The sequence below is a fragment of the Myotis daubentonii genome, chromosome 4 (genome assembly GCF_963259705.1).
Source record: "Myotis daubentonii chromosome 4, mMyoDau2.1, whole genome shotgun sequence".
Taxonomy (NCBI): domain Eukaryota; kingdom Metazoa; phylum Chordata; class Mammalia; order Chiroptera; family Vespertilionidae; genus Myotis; species Myotis daubentonii.
Window position 1 is genome coordinate 87,385,292 of NC_081843.1, and position 23,044 is coordinate 87,408,335.

At 46.4% G+C, this 23,044-nt stretch overlaps 1 protein-coding gene and 2 non-coding genes across 3 annotated transcripts; all 3 read left to right on the forward strand.

The window, feature by feature from the left end:
* Positions 1-39: 39 nt before the first annotated feature.
* On the forward strand, positions 40-21,853 carry TRIP13 (thyroid hormone receptor interactor 13). Its single transcript, XM_059694627.1, has 13 exons — positions 40-289; positions 1,119-1,284; positions 7,184-7,313; positions 8,286-8,341; positions 9,053-9,143; positions 10,711-10,783; positions 14,753-14,816; positions 15,556-15,642; positions 15,924-16,030; positions 16,931-17,084; positions 19,068-19,180; positions 20,421-20,490; positions 20,917-21,853. Exons 1-13 carry the CDS (start codon positions 198-200, stop codon positions 21,010-21,012), a joined length of 1,299 nt encoding a protein of 432 aa, XP_059550610.1. The 5' UTR covers positions 40-197; the 3' UTR covers positions 21,013-21,853.
* On the forward strand, positions 6,916-7,021 carry LOC132233909 (U6 spliceosomal RNA). The gene has a single exon (XR_009452760.1). It is a non-coding gene; the product is annotated as a U6 spliceosomal RNA (small nuclear RNA).
* LOC132233985 (small nucleolar RNA SNORA55) lies at positions 11,041-11,174 on the forward strand. The gene has a single exon (XR_009452822.1). It is a non-coding gene; the product is annotated as a small nucleolar RNA SNORA55 (small nucleolar RNA).
* Positions 21,854-23,044: the final 1,191 nt, after the last annotated feature.

Genomic DNA, 23,044 nt, shown 5'->3' on the forward strand with positions numbered 1-23,044 from the left:
CCGCTCGCAGGCCCGAGTGCTTCCGGGTCAAGGGAGGGCGCGCTGCGCGCGGCAGATTCGAAGCACGGGCTGGGCAGACGGTTCTTTTGGCAGCTGTGGAGGAGGCGGTGGAAGTGGACGTGGTGGTGGCGCCGGGCGTCAGGCGGCGGCCACGGTCGGGCCTGGTACCCGCTGCTCCCGGCAGTGGCGGCGGTGCTATGGACCAGGCCGTGGGCGACCTGAAGCAGGCGCTGCCCTGCGTGCCCGAGACGCCGTCCATCCATGTGGAGGTGCACCAGCGAAGCGGCAGGTGAGCCGGCCTGACCCGACCCAATGGGACCCGGGTAGGTCCGAGCCGATTCGGCCTCTGCGTGGCCCCGACGGACAACACTCGGCCCAGACCTCGGCTGGAGCCCACTGCGCCGGACACGGACCTGACCCATCAGGCCCGGCCCTGAACGGGACCCACGCAGAGCCCAGCCGGGCACAGCCCAAGAAAGCTGGATGTTAGGATGGGCCAGATACCCAGAGCTCTCGGTTCCAGGGGAAATATAGATATTGGCATTGGAGCCAGCGTTTCTCAGGCTCTTCCGTGCCAGGAGGCGTACCGCAGTGATCGCACACCTTGGTGTGATCTCAGCACCAGTCAGCGTGGCCGTCAGGTGGCAAGGTGGGCGGAGGGGAGCCTTGAATGCCGAGCCGGAAGTGTTGGGTTTTCTCAGTGTGAATGCCAGGCCTGGGGCACTTGTTAAAATGCAAACTCCTGAGCTGACCCCACAGCGGTGGGCCGTCCTTCTTTCATTTATTGAGTGCGTACTATATGCCAGGCATTGTCCTAAACACTTGGAATGTATTGACTAATCTCCAAAGTAGCCCAGTGTAGCAAAAACTGTTGCTGCTGCCCCCTGTATCTGAGGAAGAGCGCAGGCTCCAGGTGAGCTGCTCCCCAGGTCCCGCAGCTGGCAGGCAAGGAGTGGCTCCAGTTCCTTCCCCAGGCAGGCCCACTCCCTCCTGTAGGTACTCTGACCTCCTGCACTTCTCATGTATGCCCCAATTTCTGTTTTTGTTTGTAAGCGTTAAAATCTTGGTGTGTGTTTTGTAGCTTAGAACTGATCTTTGTGTTTTGTTTATTTGTCCAGCACGGCAAAAAAAGAAGACATAAAGCTGAGTGTTAGAAAGCTACTTAACAGACATAATATTGTGTTTGGTGACTACACGTGGACTGAGTTTGATGATCCTTTTCTGACCAGAAATGTGCAGTCTGTGTCTATTGTTGACACGGAATTAAAGGTTAAAGACCCACAGGTAAGTTACTAATTCCCTGTGCCAAGAAACAGGTAACCGTTAGCTACATAGAAAGTTGTTGCCATGACTGCCTGCTTGCTGCTTTGATAGTGTATGTCAGAAACCGGTTTGCTTTGCTTACCTGTTGGTTTGACGATGGGATAAGTACTGGTTCTCTGGCAGGGGCCAGGTGCTGGGAGTAGCCGTGGCCCCACTGCCAGCCTGCTGTCAGGACAGGCGGGGAGAAATCGGAAACCAGGAATTAGAAGGCAGCACCAAGAATAGTGGGCTGTGCTGAGGAGGCCTGTGTGCCTTTCTCTCTTATTCTTTCAGGCAACAAAATGTATGGGGTGCTCAGAATGCATTAGGACCATAGGGCATGCTGGGCCAACAGAGATGAGGAGATGGGCTTGTCTTCTTGAATCTCTTCACCTAGTCCAGCGTACGGACTGCCTCACCTGTTCGTGTGTGGGAGCTAAGAGGAGCTTCGTATGACAGTGTGGATGCACTGGGGCAGTTCTATCACCAGAGTAAAAACAAGCCAAAGTGTGTGCTTCACGTCACTGATACCTGGACAGTTTCTGTCCTTATAAAAAATCAATTTGGAAGAATTGATATGACACTAAAATAACTCTTATGTGGTGGACCTCTTCGTTCTTATACTAGAGGCCCGCTGCACAAAATTCATGCAAGGGGCTCGGCCCTCGCAGCTGCAGCAGCTTACCCCGGCCCTCACAGCCCCGGCTTCATCTGGAAGGACGTCTGGAAGGTTGTTTGGCTGTCCAGTCTAATTAGCATATTACGCTTTTATTATTATAGATTAGGACCAACAATTGTGGGGGTTGTTGGAATTTTATCCACACTGAAATTTGATGTCATTGTACTCGATTTTGGCCAGCTGAGGGGAACTGGAGAGCTTTCCAACACTGTTGTGAAGGGACAGGTAGCACAGCCTAGCTGGAAGACATGGGTGCTAACCATTAAACATTTTAATGTTCTCATCTTTGACTACAGATTCACCTCAAGGAATTTATCTTAACATAATTATGTAATTTTGTAGAGATATATGAACAAATATTGTTAATAATAGCTGCCGAAACCGGTTTGGCTCAGTGGATAGAGCGTCGGCCTGCGGACCGAAAGGTCCCGGGTTCGATTCCTGTCAAGGGCATGTACCTGGGTTGCGGGCACATCCCCAGTAGGAGATGTGCAGGAGGCAGCTGATCGATGTCTCTCTCATCGATGTTTCTAACTATCTATTTCTCTCCCTTCCTCTCTGTAAAATATCAATAAAATATATTAAAAAAAAAATAGCTAACAATTTGAAATATTTTAACTGTCTTTCCAATGTGTTCTTCTTTTTTTCATTTGAATTTTTTTTTAAATGAAACCTTTATTGTTCAGATTATTACAGTTGTTCCTCTCTTTCCCTCCCATAGCTCCCCTCCGCCCAGTTCCCACTCCACCCTCTGCCCTTACATGCCCCCTCCACCTCCCACTGTCCTCATCCATAGGTGTATGATTTTTGTCCAGTCTCTTCCCGCACCCCCCCCACACCCCTTTCCCGAGAATAGTCAATCCACTCCCTTTCTATGCCCCTGATTCTATTATATTCACCAGTTTATTCTGTTCCTCAGATTATTTATTCACTTGATTTTTAGATTCACTTGTTGATGGATGTGTATTTGTTGTTCATAATTTGTATCTTTTTCTTCTTCTTCCTCTTCTTAAAGGATACCTTTCAGCATGTCATATAATACTGGTTTGGTGGTGATGAATTCCTTTAGCTTTTTCTTATCAGTGAAGCTCTTTATCTGACCTTCAATTCTGAATGATAGCTTTGCTGGGTAAAGTAATGTTGGTTGTAGGTTCTTGCTATTCATCATTTTGAATATTTCTTGCCACTCCCTTCTGGCCTGAAAAATTTCTGTTGAGAAATCATCTGACAGTCGTATGGGTACTCCCTTGTAGGTAACTGACTGTTTTTCTCTTGCTGCTTTTAAGATTCTTTCTTTGTCTTTTGCTCTTGGCATTTTAATTATGATGTGTCTTAGTGTGGTCTTCTTTGGATTCCTTTTGTTTGGGTTTCTCTGCGCTTCCTGGACTTGTGAGTCTATTTCTTTGACCAGGTAGGGGAAGTTTTCTGTCATTATTTCTTCAAATAGGTTTTCAATATCTTGCTCTCTCTCTTCTTCTGGCACCCCTATAATTTGGATGTTGGTACGCTTGAAGCTGTCCCAGGGGCTCCTTGCACTATCTTCATATTTTTGGATTCTTTTTTCTTTTTGTTTTTCCAGTTGGGTGTTTTTTGCTTCTTCGTATTTCAAATCTTTGATTTGATTCTTGCGATCCTCTAGTCTGCTGTTGGGAGTCTGTATAATATTCTTTATTTCAGTCCGTGTATGCTTAATTTCTAGTTGGTCCTTTTTCATAACCTCGAGGGTTTCACTAGATTTCTTGAGGATCTCACTAAATTTATCAGCGGTTTCTAGAAAATTCTTGAAAAACTTTATAACCGTGGTTTTGAACTCTATATCCAGTAGTTTGCTTTCCTCCATTTCCGTCACTTGTGATCTGTTTCTTTGCCTCCACATTTTTTATGCTTCCTTGTGTTGATAGAGTGGCTTTCTGTGCTAGGGGTCCTATAGGGCCCAGTGGCTCAGCCTCCCCAATTACCTGAGGTGGACACTCTTGGTGCACCCCTTTTGTGGGCTTTGTGCACAGTCTTGTTGTAGTTAAGCCTTGATTGTTGTAGGTCTCACTGGGAAGAATTGACCTCCAGGCCAATTGGCTGTGAGAATCAGCTGTGTCTGCAGTGGGAGAACTTCTGCGCTGGAGACACCCTTCTGGGGCAAGACTTGCTTCAGTGGGGCTTTAGTGCTCACTGAGTGTGTCCCTTATGGATCTGAGGAGTTGTAATCTGGATGGTCCCACTCTGACCTCTGGGTACACTGGCTCTTGGATCTCTAAGGAGGTGCTAATTTAGCCTCTGCCTTTGGCTACCCAGCAGGAGCTATGGAGAGATTCCTCTTCTTTGTTTGGGGTTTGGAGGTGCCCAGATGAGGCCCAGCTGTGAAGCAGTGCAAGCTGCTGTGCGGCCTTGGGCCTTCTTTTGGAAGTTCTGGGTCTCTCTGACCAAGCTGCAGTTTGTTAGGTAATTTTCAGATTGCAAAGGGCCAGGCTTTTCATATGCAAAAGCCTCTGTGCACAGCTTGGGTGGGGCGGGGTCTCAGGGGATCAACAGGGCAGAGCAAGCAGCTATGGCTGCTCCTCAGTCCTACCCTAAGAGGCCCCGCGTCTCAGTGTCCCAGCAATCGCTGCAAGCACCTCTGAGAGAAAGCCGCCCTTGAGTTCTGCCCACTGCCAGACAGTCCAGTTTCTCCCGGTATGAGTCTGGGTCCCCAGAGACTCGCCCGGAACTGGAGTTCAGAGCAGTCGGGAGCTTGAGACTCCCTCCCAGTTGAAAAAGACAACCGTGTCCCCAGTTGCCAGCCCTTTCCACGTGCACCTCCATACCTCTGCACTTTACTTCCGCACCACCTCTGAGTCTCAGTGTGGTTTTCTCTTTCCTTCTAGTTGTAGAATTTCCACTCAGCCAGCCTTTCTGTGGTTCTGGATGATGTCCGTTTTGTCTTTTAGTTGTATTTTTGAAGTGGTTTTGCAAGGCAGCAATTTCCGGTGTTTACATATGCCGCCATCTTGGTTTCTCCCCAATGTGTTCTTTATTTGTGCAATGTCATGCTTTATTTCTGTTTTTATAGTTACTATATCTTTTCTCATGCTGTTGAGCATCTTTACCATCATTACTCTGAACTCTTTCAGATAAATTTCTTATCTCTATTTTATTTATCTCTTCTTCTGGAGAATTCTCTTGTTCTTTCATTTGGGTGTTGTTTCTTTGTCTCCTCATTTTGGCTGCCTGTTTGGGTTTGTGACTAGGTATTAGGTAGATCTGCTACACCTCTCAATCTCTAGTGCAGGACAGTGTCAAATGCTGTTTCTGACTAATTAGATCAGGCAAAGACTCAAAGCCTCCAGAGACAGCCTCTGCCTACCAACTGATAGAGTGCTGACTTGAATTGCCCCAGGCAGTCATCCTCAGGGGTGTCTAGAGTTGTTGTTTTTTTCTCAATAGGGTGGGGCAGTTGCTTCTGCCTGGAGGCTGTTATTTTTAGTCTCTTAAGTGGCCTCAGGGCAAGGTGTTTTCCATAGGGTGGGTCACCTGTCTGCCCCCAGGCAAGGCTGCCTGAATAGCAAGTGTCTGTGTGGGAAAGGTGTTCTCCATTGTGTGAGGGAATGACTTAGCACAGGAAACCAGGAGTGTCTGCCTTCTGAGCTCTAACCCCTGAGTCCCCAACCCTGGATTCTGCTCACACAGCTCCAGTCCACTCTGCCCTCCCTGCCGGAGCACAAGGTGGGTGGCTCCACAGGGAATTTTGTGTGTTGGCCCTTTAAGAAGATGCTTGAATTTCCAGCCATCATTCCCTGGCAGACAGCAGCCCTGCTGCTTTTCACACGCAGATGTTATGTGGCTACCCTTCTCAGTTCTGGTGCTTTCTGCTGGGCCCAGCTTGGGGATTAGATCCCAGAGTTCTCAGTAGCAACCCCCCACAGCTGAGATATCTCTCCGGAACTTCAGTTGCTGTCTGTAGGCGCCCAGCCAGCCCTTTTGCGCCTCCGCCCCTCCAACAGCCTCTATACAGTCTCCACTTTCGGTCCTCAGGTATCAGGGTTGTCTCCAGCGAGTTTTCCGTTGGTTATTCAGGAAGTTTTTCTGTATTTTAGTTGTAATTCCAGTTTGTTCCTGTAAGCATGTCTGTGCAACATCCACTTACTCTGCTGCCATTTTTAATCTTTTAGATAATGGGAAACATTTGAGTAACGTAAGATGAACGTGAGCTAGATTGTGGAGAGCAGCAGGCTCTAGCTATGGCTCCAGGAGTGACTCCCAGGATATGAACTCAGAACCACCCTCCGAAGAAAGGGCTTCCTCTGCAATTGTCTGGATGCTGGGGAGTCAGGAAGGCCTCATGGGCACACTGGTTCCAAAACCACATCACCTTAGCTATCAAAATATTTTAACTTTATTAGAGATTGGTTAAATGTCTGACATATTCACACCAAATATGCTATAACCATGAAAGAGAATGATATTTCTATCTACTAATGGAAAATGTCTCCTAGATCTAGTAACTGGGAAAAGCATGGGTAGAAAACTGGGATAGAATCAATTTTGGGTCAGATATATGTATGGATGTATTATAGGCTAACATCTATGAGGTTGGTGTAGGGGACTTAGACATTTTTTTTTTTTAATGTTTTTTATTGATCTCAGATAGAGGAAGGGAGGGAGAAAGAGAGAGGGATAGAAACATCAATCATGAGAGAGAATCACTGATTGGCTGCCTCCTGCACCCCCCATGCTGGGAATCAAGCCTGCAACCCGAGCATGTGCACTGACCTGAAATCTAACTGTGGACGCTCAACCACTGAGCCATGCTGGGCAACTTTGACATTCTTCATTCTGTAATTGCAATTTTTAACAAGTGTGTTACTTTTATAATTACAAAAACAATAAAGTTGTTTTTTCAAATAGCTGTTATACGCCAAAAGGGGAGGGAGGGATAAACACATTTAAAAGAGCTAATTCTGGTGCTCGCTTCGGCAGCACGTATACTAAGATTGGAGCGATATAGAGAAGATTGCGTGGCCCCTGCGCAAGGATGACACGCAAATTCGTGAAGCGTTCCATATTATTTTTTTAAAGAGCTAATTCTGAATCTGAAATAATAGACTTTTTCTATTAACATCACCTTCAATCTTTATTTTTGGACTTTAGGATTCAAATTGGATATTAGAATTGAAAAGTGAGTGATTTTTCCATTTGTGTAGATTTATTTGGTTTTCCTTCTCATCACAGCCCATTGATTTGAGTGTATGCACTATTGCACTTCACATCTTCCACCTAAATGAAGATGGCCCCACCAGTGAAAATTTGGAAGAAGAGACAGAAAATATAATTGCAGCAAATCATTGGGTTCTGCCCACAGGTAAGTGTGATAGCAACAGTAGTTAGAGCATGCTGAGTCCACAAGGTCAGAGGATAGCATATATCTCAGACTTTCCAAGTCAGCTAACCAGAGAGGTTTTTGTTCATTTGTTTTGTAGGATTTTAAGGTATTTTATATCTTATGAAATGGAAAGTATATCACAAAAGAGGGAAGTAGAGAGTTCCTTTACACTGGATCCTCACAGATGGTGTTCATTGAGAATGGGACCAATCGCTTCTTTCCTGCCTACTTAGTCAGTCCTGCTGGACCACTCCTTCCTCCTACTGTCTCGATGCTTATTCGTGGACTAGCCAATGTGTTCTTGTAGGCAGAGTCCTGGGGTTAACTTAGTCATCTAGTTTTATGCCTGATGTCCTAATGGCTAGACTAGACCCGCTGGTCTGCCTTGCCCAAGTGTTGACCTGTAGCAGTGATGGCGAACCTTTTGAGCTCAGCGTATCAGCATTTTGAAAAACCCTAACTTAACTCTGGTGCTGTGTCACATATAGAAATATTTTGATATTTGCAACCATAGTAAAACAGATTTATATTTTTGATACTTATTTTATATATTTAAATGCCATTTAACAAAGAAAAATCAACCAAAAAAAATGAGTTCGCGTGTCACCTCTGACACGCATGTCATAGGTTCGCCATCACTGACCTATAGGGAGAGTGGTGGATTAGAGTCTGTGTTGTGGAAAGCGCAGGTCCACAAAAGATGGCTGTATGTAACAACATGATAAAAAGTAACTCTTACCCAGTTAATTGCCTGTCAAAAATCCTACATAGCTGACATTTATTTTACATATTTAATTTTAAGACAATTTTTAAAAATTTAGCTTCCCTGTAATCAGAATCTTAGCATGCCGTGTGTGGAGCAGGGCAGAGCATCGGTGGCTCAGGGCAGATCTAGCTGGTAGGTGTAATGCTTGCTTCCTAAAGTTAAGTTTTTGTTTCATTTTGTCACAGCTGAATTCCACGGGCTGTGGGACAGCCTGGTGTATGATGTGGAAGTCAAATCTCACGTAAGTTGCACTTTTTCCCCCAAAAGGCCCCATTGTTTGAAGTAGAGTCACTGTAGTGTTGCTAACAACTCAGAGCTCTTTGACTCAAGTAAGCTTTTGGGAGCCACTGCCTGCCAGCAGCTGATATCCTGGATGCCTGTCCTCTGAGGCTGCTCCCACGTGGAGTTGGTCTCTGGGGCGTCCCCTGCGGGGGAAGAGGGAGGGTGCCAAATGTGAAGACAGCTTCTGTGGGGTTTCACTCTTAGGAACCATGGGGGCTGAGGGGAACACTGCAGTCAGAGCAGGTTGGCAGAATGGAGCAAGTAAATGGAAATCTTTATCCTGGCCTCCCAGGCTGCTCTGGGCAGCCACGGCGAGAGGAGGGAGTCCTGACTGTTATATTGTATTGAGTGTGCTGTGTGCTTGCCTACGGCTGTGTCAGCCCAGAGGAAGGAGCTTAGTCCTACTTGACAAGTTCCTTAGTTATTTTGTGTAATCTAGGCATTCAAATATTGTTTATCCTTTATACTTGTAATAGTAATAGCCAGCAGCTATCCTCTTCTGCTTTAAGTTACCTTCTAAAATGAAAGCTTGTGATACATCCAGGAAGCGTCTGGTTGTGGCGTCTCTGGAAGGCTGCCTTGCTCCTGTCTCTGCTGCTCCTGCAGGAGCACACAGAGTGGGAGCCTTTACTGTTAGCCTCTTTATCTGCGTTTTCCTTTCTTCACTCAGCTCCTCGATTATGTGATGACAGCGTTACTGTTTTCAGACAGGAATGTTGACAGCAATCTCATCACCTGGAACCGGGTGGTGCTGCTTCACGGTAAGGCATGCGAGGTTGCATTTGACAAGGTAGACTGTGATGCCAGGTTTTACTTGTACCTTTGTCCTTCTGGGAGGAGTTACAGCAGTTTTGTTCTGGTGGAGCCAGAGTTGTCCTAGAATGTTCCTTCTCCGTGAAGCTGATGCAGCTGACATTACTCTGGGCATTTGTTACTTGACTCTTTGTCTGGCAGCTACCCAATTACTGCCTTGTGACTTTTTATATTATTATTAAACATTTCAATTAACTCTTATTTCCCCCAATTGATCATAAATTCCTTGGAAAAGAAATTGCCTTGTATTTCTTTGTAGCATTCTTAGAGCTTTGCTTTGTGAACAGTAAGCTGCAAAACCATACTTTACAGTACAGAAAGTTTGTCTAGTTCTTCTCAGAGAAAGATAGGGGGTATTTTTCTTAGCCCTGGATGGAAAGAAATCTAGCATTCCCAAATTACAATGAGGTAGGAGCTCAGAGTAACCAGCCTGTTTATACCAGTTAAGATTGTACATTTGTATACACCTTTTAAAAAGTGTCTTTTAAATAGCAGATACCTTAGCACATTATCCTGTTACCAGGTTCAGAGTAGGCAATCAATAATATTTCAATTATTTCATTTAGAACTTGTTGTATATTTCCTTTTTCATTATTGAAAATGCTTGCAGAAAATCAGTTGAACGTACCAGCATTTTCTATTAGATGCGCTTGTTCTTCTACATCGGACACCTCAGAACTTCTGCAAGGCATGTTAGGTGACACACAGAGCAAGAGGCTGTACAATCAAGGGTCCTTGCCTTCATTCATCCTCTGGTTTAGTATGGCGTGCAGGCCGGTGTAGAAATAGCCATAGTTAAAGACGGTGTTGCTGTGGGCTGCAAACACAGAAAGCTTCAGTGCCTAAGAGTCCTGATGATTAGCAAGAAAGGTAGTTTTGACTTTTTTTTTTTTAAATATAGTTTATTGATTTCTTACAGAGAGGAAGGGAGAGGGATAGAGAGTTAGAAACATCGATGAGAGAGAAACATCCATCAGCCGCCTCCTGCACAACCCCCACTGGGGATGTGCCCGCAACCAAGGTACATGCCCTTGACTGGAATCGAACCCGGGACCCCTCAGTCCACAGGCCAACGCTCTATCCACTGAGCCAAACCAGTCAGGGCTGGGTTTGACTTTTGAAAGATGTCTTAATTAGTAAATTTCATAGATGACATGTGGGGACAAAGAGTGTCAGTGAAGACAAAGACCAGGAAATGCAGTGCTCACTCAGAGAGCTGAGCCAGCCCCTCGGCCCGGAAGCAGGGCTTGTATCAGGGGCAGTGGAAGCTAAGACGAGAAGCACAAGTTAAATTCAAATTAGGAAAAAAGACTTTTAAAGTGTACAGTAGTAATATTTTATGGCACTTTGCTAGCAAACTTCTTTGTGAGTTAATAAGCAGTGCTTGTAATAACATTCATGGTATTGAACTCTCATCTTCTTATTTTGTATTCTGTGGAAAATGCAACTGCTGTTGTTTTAAGAAATTTGTCACAACACTGACTTAAACACGTATTTGCTTAAATTTTGTTACAGGTCCTCCAGGAACTGGAAAAACATCCCTGTGTAGAGCTTTGGCCCAGAAATTGACCATTCGACTTTCAAGCAGGTAACTGGTGATTTGAGAGAGGAGAGTAGTGGGAATGAGATTCCTTGCTTTTCCTTTATAATAGCATAAGCTGTCTTTTTAATAACTTTACATGAGTAGTAGGGCCCTCTCTTTCATTGTAAAATAATTCCTCTATACTCAACATAGTCTTGAGTTATGACTTCAATCTCTTTAAATTTATGGAGACTTGCTTAGTGACCAGCACGTGGTCTGTCCTGCAGACTGTTCCATGTGCACTTCAAAGAACGTGTTTCTGAGCACCTGAATCTTTCCCATTCTTTGCTGCTTCGTGCTAGTGTGGGGACAGATGGTGCCACAGTAAAGCAGAGGAAATCCAGACGGGTTGTTTTTCATTTGTCTTGCGGCCTGTCTCTACAGCTCTGCCACACTTTCTCCCTGAACGAAGGTATTGTGAGGATTTTAGAGCTGGGGTGAGAATTTCCATCCTGGTCTGAGAAGGAAGGAAAGATGAGTGGGAAGTTTGTTTTTCCATGTTTTGCAATTTGCATCATTTGCTTGATTTTTCTTTGATAATCAAATCAACTGAGTTAGGATAAGTATGTGAACCCTATTTTAAAGTCAAGGAATTTGCTCTAGCCAGTTTGGCACAGTGGATAGAGCGTTGGCCCGGGGACTGAAAGGTCCTGGGCTCGATTCCGGCCAAGGGCACATACCCAGGCTGCGGGCCGTGCAAAGGCAGCCAATCAATGACTCTATCATCATTGATGTTTCTATCTCTTCCTCCCTCTCCCTTCCTCTCTTAAATCAATAAAGAAATATATTAAAAAACAAAAAAAAACACGTGTTTCTGCTCTTGTTGGGTGGAATGCTTCATGGATGTCAGCTCAGGGTACTTGATGTCCCTGCTGATTGTCTGGTGTGATGTTCTATCACTTACTGGAAAGGAATGACCAAGCTTCTAATGGTGAATTTGTCTGTTTCTCCTTGAGTTCTGTCTGCTTTGGAATTTGTGGTCTCATCACATTTGGAAAATAGTTGGCCCTTATTTTCTCAACTAATTTTCCCAGTGTCCCCTCGGCCCCTTTTCTGGGAGCCCATTAATTTGCATCTTAGATTGTGTGATGTTATCCCAGAGGCCACTGGTACACTTTTTTGTTTTTTCAGGTTTTAAACTTTTTCTGGCTGTGTTTCACTTTGGATAGTTTCCCACAGTATCTAATTTGCTTTTAATTCCATTCAGAGAAATTTTCATTTCGGATAGTGAATTTTTTCTCTCTGAAGTGCCATTTGGTTCCTTTTATACTTTTTACTTATGTTCTGTTAAAATCCTTGATCAAGTGAATAATAGCTGTTTTAAGGTTCTTGTTGACTAAATCCATAATCGTTATTTCTGAGTCTTTCTATTGGGTTGTTTTTCTTCTCGTTACAGGTCACGTTTTTTTGCTCTTGGCATGTCAGGTAATTTCTGTTGGAATGCAGACATTGTGGTCTGAAGTGTCTAGGTTCTCCAAAGGCTGTTGGGTCTTGTTCTGATAGGCATTTCCGTTACTCGTGATTTGTTGTAATCCTTTTGAGGTTTGTTTTCAAGCTTTGTTAGAGAGAGGTCTAGGTGAGTCTAGTTTTAATTCTCCAGTGGGCCCCTCCTGGGGTCTCAGTTGAACACCTTGAATGAGTAACAAGTATTCTCCACTTTGGCTGTTGGGAACTTAAACACAGCCAGCCTGTGTGAGCGCTGAAACCATGTAGCTCATAGGTCTGGAGAGCCTCATGGATTCCCCTGCTCATCGATATCCAAGTGTTCAGTGAAGACTTGAGGGAACATCAGGATGATTTCTGGTGCTTTATTTCTGAGAATCTTCCTGCCCTCTGGACCTCTGCTCTGCCGCCTCAGGCTCTTTAAACTTTTTCTCTGTCTCCTCAATTCAGCCCCGCGGTTGTGTTCTTCCCATGTCTTCTCCACACAGAGAACTGGACGATGTTAGCGCCAATTTATTTCCCTTCTCTCAGGTCACAGTCCTCTGGTGCCTGTTGTCCGGTGCCCTTCATAGATGTTGCTTCATTTATGTGGTTCAGTAGTCTAGTTGGTGAAGGCACAGTGTAAATCTGGTACCTGTTACTCCCATTTGGCTTTAGAAAATGGAATTCTATGAGATTTACTTTTAAATATCTACTTTCTTTTCAAAGTGTTTTGTATTTTTTCATAGGGAAATTGCTTTATTTCAACCCTTTATTTTATGCTTAGCAACTTGGCCTTTGTCTTGACATATTGAAATGCATCTGTGTTTTAAAGATCTCTATGGGCAGTTTCCTAAAACACCATAGAGTAAAAATGTTGTTACAAGAAATAGAAGTTTTCCCAGTACAGTCATGCATGGTATGACTACTTTTTGGTCAACAACCGACCGCATAAATGATGATGGTCCCATAAGGTTATAATGGAGCTGAAAAATTCCTATTGCCTAGTGACATTGAAGCCATCATGACATCAGAGCACAACACATTACTCACGTGTTTGTGCTGATGGTGGTGTAAACAAACGCACTGAGCTGCCAGTTGTATAAAAGTACAGCACATACAGTTATGTACAATACATAATATTTGATAATGATAATAAACAACTGTGTTACTGGCTTATGTATTTAGTGTTTATGCTTTTTGTGTTATACTTTTTATTTTTATTTACAATGTACTCTTTCTACTTATAAAAAGAGTTTGCTGTAAAACAGTGCAGTGTGTGTGTGGTGTTTTGCTGGGTCATACATCTCGTGTTTACCAAGTCTCTTGATTGCATCATTTTCTCTTGTGCTTGACTTAATCATCTGTTGTTTTCATGGTAAGAGGCTGTACAGGCTAATAGCCCAGGAGAGGAGCACCAGGCTGCACCACAGAGCCTAGGTGTGCAGTGTGCTGTGCGCCCAGGCCTGTGTAAGTGCCTCTGTAAAGCTCTCACAGTGAGGAAATCGCCTCACCATGCATTTCTCAAATGTATCCCCTCATTAAACCATACGTGACTGTACAAAAATATGATAATGTATAACTCTGTTTGAGACTCAACCCAGTCTTTATTTTGTTACGTTGTCTGTCTTCCCTCTCCTCTCTTTTGTGAACAGAATTAGTAAGTGGTCTTTTTTTCTTTTTTAAATGGAAAGTCTCTTTTTTAAACTTGAAAGTAATTCTTTTCCTTCTGTAGACTTTCAACATGAAAGACACTGGAGAGGACCTGGGAGTCAGCTCCTGTCCTGCCTCAGTCTGGTTTCCTGTGTGATTCTAGTCAGAACTACTAGTCATTGTGTCAGACCTCTCAGCTGCCTCCGGAGTGTGCTGATGTCATTCAGTTTGTGTGTTAAGGTTCACTTTTTGCCATCTGAGTATCCACGGTGCTAGAATTTGTGCTGGAAAATAAATTGTCACAGTCTTTAAGGTTTTGTGGAAGGAGGAAAAAATATTCAGTGCCAGACAAAACTTCTGATGCTTGTTTAGATTTGTTTGCTTATTAGTACCAGTAGTACTTTTAAAAAATAAATATAAATTATAAGTAGATTAAAAATGAGAAGAATTTTACTGTTGTTTTAATTCAAATGAAGATATTCAGTTTGAAAAACTTAGTTTGCTTCAACCAGAACTGTTGGTTGCATTCCTTTAGATTTTTCATACTATTTAGTATAGGGGTGGGGGGGGGGGGGCCTTGACTTACGAGTTTAATTTGTTCCAAGACTGAGCTCGTTAACTCAAATTACTCTATCAACTCAATGCAAAAAATGGGCGGAGAGACAGCTGGTATCTCAAAAAACTCGTTAGTCGGGACACTCGTAATCAAGGCCCCACTGTACAGACTAGTAGGTACCTCAGTTCTTTGTCGGTAATTATAATGACTTGTTAGTAATGCTCACCACACTGGGCAGTTGAGAGCTGTTGTATTTAATGAGCAAAAGTGCTGCCACTGGGGTTGCCAGAGGAGTGATTTGTAAAGTAATTGTCTTAACTCCTTTTTTTTTTAAATCATCCTAGGTACCGATATGGCCAACTAATTGAAATAAATAGCCACAGCCTCTTTTCTAAGTGGTTTTCAGAAGTAAGTATTAATTCTCTGGATTGTCAACTATATAGTTGAAAAGATGGCCTGTATATTAGGCAGACTTTCTGTGCATCTGACTTTGTGGTCAGAGGAAATTTTCAGAGCTAAGCAGTCACTTGGAAATAGTGTGAGGCCTGAAAGCCTGGGCACAACAGACCTTTGACTGTCAACTTTGTCTGAGGAGGGAGAGCATCCTGAGTTCTAACCTGGACTGCACCCATCAGCTGAGCATGCACTCGGAGTTCTGAGCCTTTTTTTTGCCATCTGTGAACTGAGGGGTTGGACAAGGTGACATTACAGGTATCCCTCACTTCTGAAGTGCTCTGCCACAGGCAGCCCTGTCAGTGAGCCCTTCTGGTAGGTTGGAGTGGGGACAGGGAGTGTCCGTAAGGAGTGTGTCTGGCTGGTTTGCATCTTGGCACCCATGATTCATCTCATTCCCAGTCATGGGAACAGCTGGGGAAGGGGAAATAAGAAGAAAGCAGACAGGTGAGCCGTGTGGCCCTGGACAGGAGTCTATGGGCTCAAGTGTCAGTGTCCTGGCACATGAGGCAGGGAAAGAGGGCATTTGGCTTTACCTCCACCCCTGCAGACCTGGCTCCTCTGATTTAGGGAGTTCTCCAAGGGCTGTCAGAAAATGGCAGGGGTATCTGGGGTCAGAGTGATGCCAGGTGGGGACAGGTGTGCACCAGGCAGCATGATGAGTACAAGTCAACACTGAGTGTTTTGGTTTCAGAGTGGCAAGCTAGTAACTAAGATGTTCCAGAAGATCCAGGATCTGATTGATGACAAGGACGCTCTGGTGTTTGTCCTGATTGACGAGGTAGGCATGTTCAGGCATTAAACCTGTGGTGGAGGAAATTCAAGACTGAGCGCCTCTTACTGCTGCCAGGGCACGGCCAGCCCCTGGCTCAGCCCAGCCTCCATCAGGCGGTCGCTGTCTCATGCAGCCCTGTCGTCCTTGCCATCCCACATGTTAAGCTCCTGGCACACCCGGACACCTGACACCCATTCATTTGTTCATTCACTTGCTCAGTTGACATGTTCTGTGGCTGCCCTGTGGGGCCAGTGCTGTAATTTTTTTCCGTTGCTCTGTCCCCACAGGTGGAGAGCCTCACAGCTTCCCGCAATGCCTGCAGGGCAGGCACTGAGCCTTCAGATGCCATCCGTGTGGTCAACGCTGTCTTGACCCAAATCGATCAAATTAAAAGGTACTACAGTCATGTGCCACTTAACGATGGGGGTGCATGCATTGTTACGTCATTTTGTTGAATGAACATCATAGAGGCACTTATACAAACCCAGATGGCATAACCACTGCACACTTAAGCTATATGGTACAGCCTTTTGCTCCTCAGCTACAAGCCTGTACAGCAAGCGTGTCAAACTCCCATCCCCGCCCTCGTTTGGCTCGCCCTGTTCACCCTGGGAGGGCTGCATGCCTGTTGCCAGAGTCCAGGTGAAGCTGATCTTCCTAGGGGCTCCCTGGCCACACAGCTGCCTGTGAACCATCTGTATGCTGACCACGGTCCCTGAAGGCAGCACTGCCCCTGTGCTCAAGCCTAGCAGGCTGGGAAGCATGCTCCCAGGGCACTTTGTGCCAGCCTAGGTCGGAGAGCAGAGTGGCAATGGTGGCTCTCTTGGAATTTGGAAGCTAGAGGGGAAAGTAGCTGGTGAAGGGGATTTTAAGTCTGCTCCATGGTTGTTGATAGCTGTGTGATGAGCAGTTGTATGCTGTGCCCAGGCAGACGGGGTGTAGGTACTGGGGGAGGGGTCAGAGATGGAGCAGTCAGGGATGCCCTCAGAGATTAGACCTTTACCACAATTGAAAGGAGTAAGGGAACAATCAGCAGGTGTCTAGGAGAGCTTTCCAGAGGGCAGAGAAGTGACCAGAGCAAAGGTCCCCAGAGAGTGGGCCTGGCACGCTGTGTGACCAGGAGCTCAAGAGTTGCAGGACCTCAGGAGGCCACATGGGCTGGTATTGGGATAGGAAGGTTAGCTAGCTGAACGACAGCTAAGTGCCCAGAGCCTGCAGGCAGCTCCTGACAATCCCTGTGTAGGGTAGGGAGTCACAGGCCTGGGGTGACTGGTCCTCACTCCTCTGCCTCCAGGCACTCCAATGTGGTAATACTGACCACTTCCAACATCACGGAGAGGATTGACGTGGCCTTCGTGGACAGGGCTGACATCAGGCAGTATATCGGGCCCCCCTCTGCGGCAGCCATCTTCAAAATCTACCTCTCCTGTTTGGAAGAACTGATGAAGGTGCTTTGATGTTTTTTCTCTTACTAACAAGTAGATTTTTTATATTTTTATCATTCCTTGACATAGCTTAAAATAGTTTGAATATACCTGGTAGAGTAAGGTATTTTGACAAGGAATTAACCATTTCTTTAGATTGAAAATTTCAGTTTGTTATATCTGGCAGCTTGCATTAATGGTCAAAATCATGGCCACTGACTCAATATTTTTGCTCTTTTAGCACAAAATTATCATCATGGTTGTTTGATTTACCTGCAGGCAATGAGTGGGTAGGAGGTGTGTGGGCTGTGGTCAGCATGCCTGGCACGTTCTGGTTCTGACGGCCTTTGCAAGTGATCCGCTCTCTGGGCCTCATTTTCCTCCCCTGAAAGAAGAGCAGTAGAGGCCCTGGTTCACAGGGAGGTCATCTGACAGGAGGCCCTGGTTCACAGGGAATCATCCTGACTAGACAGGACGCTCACAGCCTGTCATCAGCTACGGTGTTCACGTTCCTTTGGTCCCGTGTTCTGGTGATAGCAGTGAATGCAGCAATGTTCACAGTCTCTCGTAATTCAGTCTAACAGGGACCTGACCTGTGCCTGGTGCCAAGTGCTCTGGGCATTGGGAGACATGGGCTGTAACCAAGCCAGCTAACAAATGGGCATTTACATGGTGATCATAGTAAGGCATCATTGTAATTACTGATGGGGTGGAATCAACACCCCCCAACCTTGCAGCTACCTCCTGGCACCACGGATCTGGAACCCCAACATCCTCAACAAGGATGACACAGCCTCTGGCAGGGACAGGAGAGCTGGGCTCAGCACTGTCCTGGTGTGCACATTCCATCCTACTTTTCTGGGGAGTGGGAGAGGCAGAGAGGTCCTAGGGAGCTTTGACTTGAGACCCCAAGTGGCCATCAGAAGTGTTGCGGCGCAGTACTGCTGCTAAGCAGCCAGTGCAATGGCGGGTCCTGCTGAAGATCGCCGAGTGCCCTCAGTGGGGTGTTGTACTCGCACTTGTGCTGTGAATCCAGGGATGTCCTAAGGTTCAGCCAAGTGCACGGACTTTTTCTGGGAGCTGAGCATGTGGGCAGGGGTAGTTCTTACACAGATTACAGGAAGCTAGGGTATTCCAATGCTGCAGTGATTAGGCTGGTCCTAAAAGCTGATGTGTGATTGTGCCCTCTCTGTCAAGAGCCTGAGGTCTGCCATCTCACACAAGCCTGCAGGACGGTGCCTGTTAATGGAGGGGTCGCAGGGGCAGCTCGGGAGGCTGCAAGGGAGCCTGAGGTAGTCAGTCACTTAGGCCGGGGTCAAAATATGTCGAGCTCAAACCCTGCCTCTTAATTTTACCCACGACCCTCATCAAACCTCCAAAATGTGCGGAGGAAGCCTTTCCTTCATTCTTCTCTCCCCTGGTTCCCAAATCAAAACAGTTCATGTTGAAATTCATTCAGTGGTGGCAGTCTGACAGCCCAGTGTGGCTACTTGGCAAAGAACATCCAACATGCAGGCTTGTGGCCTACAAGGTGCACTCTGACTCAGATCCTGGGTGTGTCATTCTACCAAATGAGAGTCTTATCTTAAAAACATCAAACAGACCCTCCTTGAAAGGCAAAGTCCTGGCTCTAAAGCACAGCTCTGCCATCTGTGGGTTGTGTCATGTCCGTGAAACCAAATATCAGACTGAACTTCCATGTTGACATGTGACATGTGAAGACACATTTTGGCCAAAAACATAGAAGAGGCTGGGTCACTGCTGGTTTCTGAGACGTGTTTCGTTGTTTGTATTCTTGCCTTTGTTTGAAGAATCGGAGATGTGTGTCGGGGAGGAGTGAGTGTGCATGCGTGCTCACGGGCACCGGCGAGAGATCGGGGAAACCAGCCTGTTTTCCCGTCAGCTGTGCTTGTTAAATGGCCCATTTGCGTTTTATAAGATGTGATGTGCTTGCTCTTTCCATGCTGTCCTGTTGCTGACATATGCATTCTGCCCCTGTCTTCCCAGTGTCAGATCATATACCCTCGCCAGCAGCTGCTGACCCTCCGAGAACTGGAGATGATTGGCTTCATTGAAAACAACGTGTCCAAGTTGAGCCTCCTTTTGAGTGAAATTTCAAGGTGCGAATGGACCTAATTTTTGTAACCAAGAAAAGTCCATTTGCTGTAGTGATAGGGAGTCGTAATTGACTGTAGCCGTCTGGGGTCAGGGTTTGGGGTCAGAAGATAGAGAGTTGAACCCCAAGTCATCATACACAGGCTGGGGGAGCTTCGGGAGCCCCCTAGCCCCGGGTTCCTGGTCCAGGGCTGCTAGAGCTTTTAAGTTCTCAGACGGCTTTGGGGATCAAAGGTAGGTGGAGAAATGGGGCAGAGCCTCCAAGGACAGTTAGAATTCTGGGTAAACTGGAGAGAAATCTGCGAGGCTGCAAGCACCGTGTGTGCAGCGACCTCAGGTGGGTTGTACTGCCAAGGGCCAATTCCAGAGAACTTCTGAGTTCTGACCAGAGTTTGAACTTTATTCTGAGGTCGTGAGGCATGTGGAAGGTTTTGAATGAAGGGATAGCATAAAAAAACAGTATTATTATTATTTTCATATATATATAATTATTTTTATACTTTTAGAGTGGGAAAAAGTAGAGGGGGGAAGAGAGAAAGAGAAACATCGGTATGATAGAGATAACATCGATCAGTTGCCTCTCATGCACGCCCTGGTTGGATTGGAACCCCCAACCTGGGTATGTGCCCTGACCAGGAATCTAACTGGTAACCTTTCATTGCACAGTACAGTGCTCCAACCAACTGAGCCACACTGGCCAGGGTAGGAATAGTACTTTTTAAAGACTTTAAAAAAAACAAAACTTATTTCAGAGAGAGGAAGAAAGATAGAAACATCAATGATGAGAGAGAATCCTTGATCGGCTGCCCCCTGCACGCCCTCTACTGGGGATTGAGCCCACAACCCGGGCATGTGCCCTGACCAGGAATTAACCGTGACCTCCAGGTTCATGGGTCAACACTCAACCACTGAGCCACACCAGCTGGGCTAAAGGGTATTTTTTTGGATTATCTGTTGAAGAAATTTAAACCAGTTGAGATGAAACAGAGGGGAGCAGTTCAGAAATTTGTGCGAAGATTAATAAAGATATGAGGTAATCCATGCCGCTGGGCAGGCGTTGGGTCCCTGAGCAAAGCGGTGCCTGTAGGTGGCACATCAGGGCAGCAAGGACCCTTCCCCACCTGGAGCAGTAGCTGAGGACTACTCGAGGGGTGTAGGAGAAGGGACGTTCAGAGATGGGTAGGAAAACCAGTCCTAAAACACAATTGTTCACTTGACATCCCCAAACTTGGCTTACATTCACAGGAAGAGCGAGGGCCTCAGTGGCCGTGTCTTAAGAAAACTCCCTTTTCTGGCTCATGCCCTGTACATTCAGGTAAGTCTTCCACAGCCACTCTCCACCTCTGGGTACTTTTCTCTTTACCACCCACGCTGTCCAGCAGTGTGTGGCCTTGTTAGGAGTCACACTTAATGCCATTGGGATAGCTGCCTTATTTTACCTCAGTTTCTAAAGGGATAGGCTCCTGGGGCTTAGGAGGTGCTAGCCTTGGTGCCTTAGTGGTGGGGCCCCGCCAAGCCCTTTGGGAGGAGGTGGCCATGCTGTGTGTCTCTGCTCGAGCACATCCAGAGCTCACATCCAAGCCTCCGAGAGGTGCTCATGCCCCTCGGGTCTGGGCCAGCTCACTCAGAACAGCTGCCCGGAGTTGCCTCTCTGGCGTCTGCATCATGGAAGGGGTGAGTGCTGCCAGTGGCCCTCAAAGGCGAGGGTCACCCCTCAATTCCTTCGTATCTATCCTTCCAGGCTCCTACCGTCACCATCGAGGGCTTCCTCCAGGCCCTGTCTCTGGCGGTGGAGAAGCAGTTTGAAGAGAGAGAGAAGCTTTCCTCTTGTGATTGATTGAGCGGGGCTCCCCGCCTGTGGTTTTCAAATCATGCATGCAACCAGTGAGGTCACTTCCCCAGAAATCTGTACAACGTGGCATAGACCTGCAGGGCCAAGCATTGTGAAAAGAAAGTGCTGTATTTATATATTTTAAAATGCATGTTAGAAGGCAGGTGGCCTGTCATTTTCACTGTTTTAAAGGGAGATAGTTCAAGTTCTGTTATCTCTTTGTAAAGACCTGTCTAGATGTGTTTCATCCTGCCTGCGGTTGATCGGACACAAAATGTTTACAAATTTTGTTTAAAAATGATGACTAATATAGGTTAGAGAAACAAAAGAGAAATTACATTGCCGTAAATAAGAATCCGGTCATAGCATTAAAAATGTAAAAATCACTCAAGATAGAAGGTGGCACTTGCTACCTGCAGTGAGCTTGTTTTACTTAGGGCGGACATTGCAAAGACTATTTAACGCATAAGGAAAAGCTATTCCTGTGTTACAGAAATCAAGAAAAAATTCTAGGTAGTGTTCTTCACAGCAGTCAGACGTGGCCTCCTTGTGGGAAGGCAGTCCTCGACGTTCCTCCGAACGCCTGTCAGATGCCCCTCAGCCACGCAGGCAAGGGTGCAGCAGCAACTCTCCCTGCGTTCAGTGCAGTAGCGTTATCACAGTTCAAGTGAAAATTCACATTAACAGATGTGAAACAACTGGCCATTAATTGGTATATTCCACATAATATGTTTTGCTTTTATCTCACGCTAAAATAAATTTTATATTAGTGTTTTGTACACATTTTTTAAAGAACGTGTTACCTTTTGTTATATAGCTTTTTTTAAGTATTAAAACTTGTGTGTTTTTTCCAGAATTTTCTTGTTTTGTTTCTTTTATCTCTCCCAGGCTCTGAATATTTTTTAAAATTTGCTCACACGATTACTTAACTTTTAGCCTGTTTTATGCTTTGGGGATAAGGCAGAAGAGTCTGTGCCTGTTTTATGGGAACTGCACACACAGCTGTGGGTAGGGTTTCAGGCTGCACGGTGGAGGACCCCCAAGGCCATGGTACACTCTGTGCCATCTGCCATCTGTGGCTTCCTAAAGACCCTATAATGGGGTAAGGTGGGGTCTGGGTACCAGGACAGAAGGGGGTGGGATGCTCCACACCCTAGTATTGGGGCAGGGACCATGAAACAACTTCATTTCACAGGTTTGCTGCTGAAATGCCCAATGTCCAGGTACCCAGGTGGAAGGAAGGGGTCTGGGGAGGAAAGGGAGAGCCCGGGGCACGGTGGATAATGAGATAGACAGCAAGGGAGGCAGGCATGGGGAAGAGAGCCCAGAAAGATGGGGTGGGCAGGGCCTTAGAGCCCAGGCTCTGCCGGCAGAGGATGAGATATTTGGGGGTGGGTGGGGGGGATTGGTAACATTCACCAGACCTAGACCAATTTCCCAGAAAGTGGGTTCTAGGGGTTTGTGGGTGCAGCTGACACATCTTCCCATGGGCCACTAGAGGGCGACACCACTCTGTGGGATGGGATGGAGGGAGTTCAGGGCTCACTAAGGCCCCAGATGGAAAGATGGTCAGCAGAGGTGGCCAGCCCGGCCATGTGTCCCTGTTCAGGCCCTGCAGTCCCTCCATCCTCCCTACAAGCCATGTTTGTTCATGAGCTTGCATGTGTGTGTATGTGTCTGCAGGGGAGGGGGTGGGGCAGGGCATGGGAACTTGCCTCCTCAGGACCTAGCTCACCAGACCTGTGTAGAGAGAAGGGACATAGGCCATTCCCACACCCACGCGTCTTCCAGAGGAGGCCTCTGCTTGAGATGGGAGGGCCAAGGTATGAAGAGGGGGTCATGCCTGGGGCCCCAGGCGAGGACACAGAACCTGCGCAGGCTGTCATGGGCACCCTCTGGGATGCAGTCAATCCCTGAGATGCACAGGCCTGGCAAGGCTAGATGTTCCCACTGCCCTGCCTGTGGGAGTCAGGTTTGTGAAGGGGTGGGTGTAACCATGTTCCTGTGCTGGGCCACTCATTCCCCATTGGTGATGCAG

Coding starts and splice junctions, on each gene's coding strand:
- TRIP13 (XM_059694627.1), top strand. CDS start 198: ATGGACCAGGCCGTGGGCGACCTGAAGCAGGCGCTGCCCTGCGTGCCC. Junction 9,144..10,710: donor CCGGGTGGTGCTGCTTCACG/GTAAGGCATGCG, acceptor ATTTTGTTACAG/GTCCTCCAGGAACTGGAAAA. Junction 19,181..20,420: donor CTTTTGAGTGAAATTTCAAG/GTGCGAATGGAC, acceptor TTACATTCACAG/GAAGAGCGAGGGCCTCAGTG.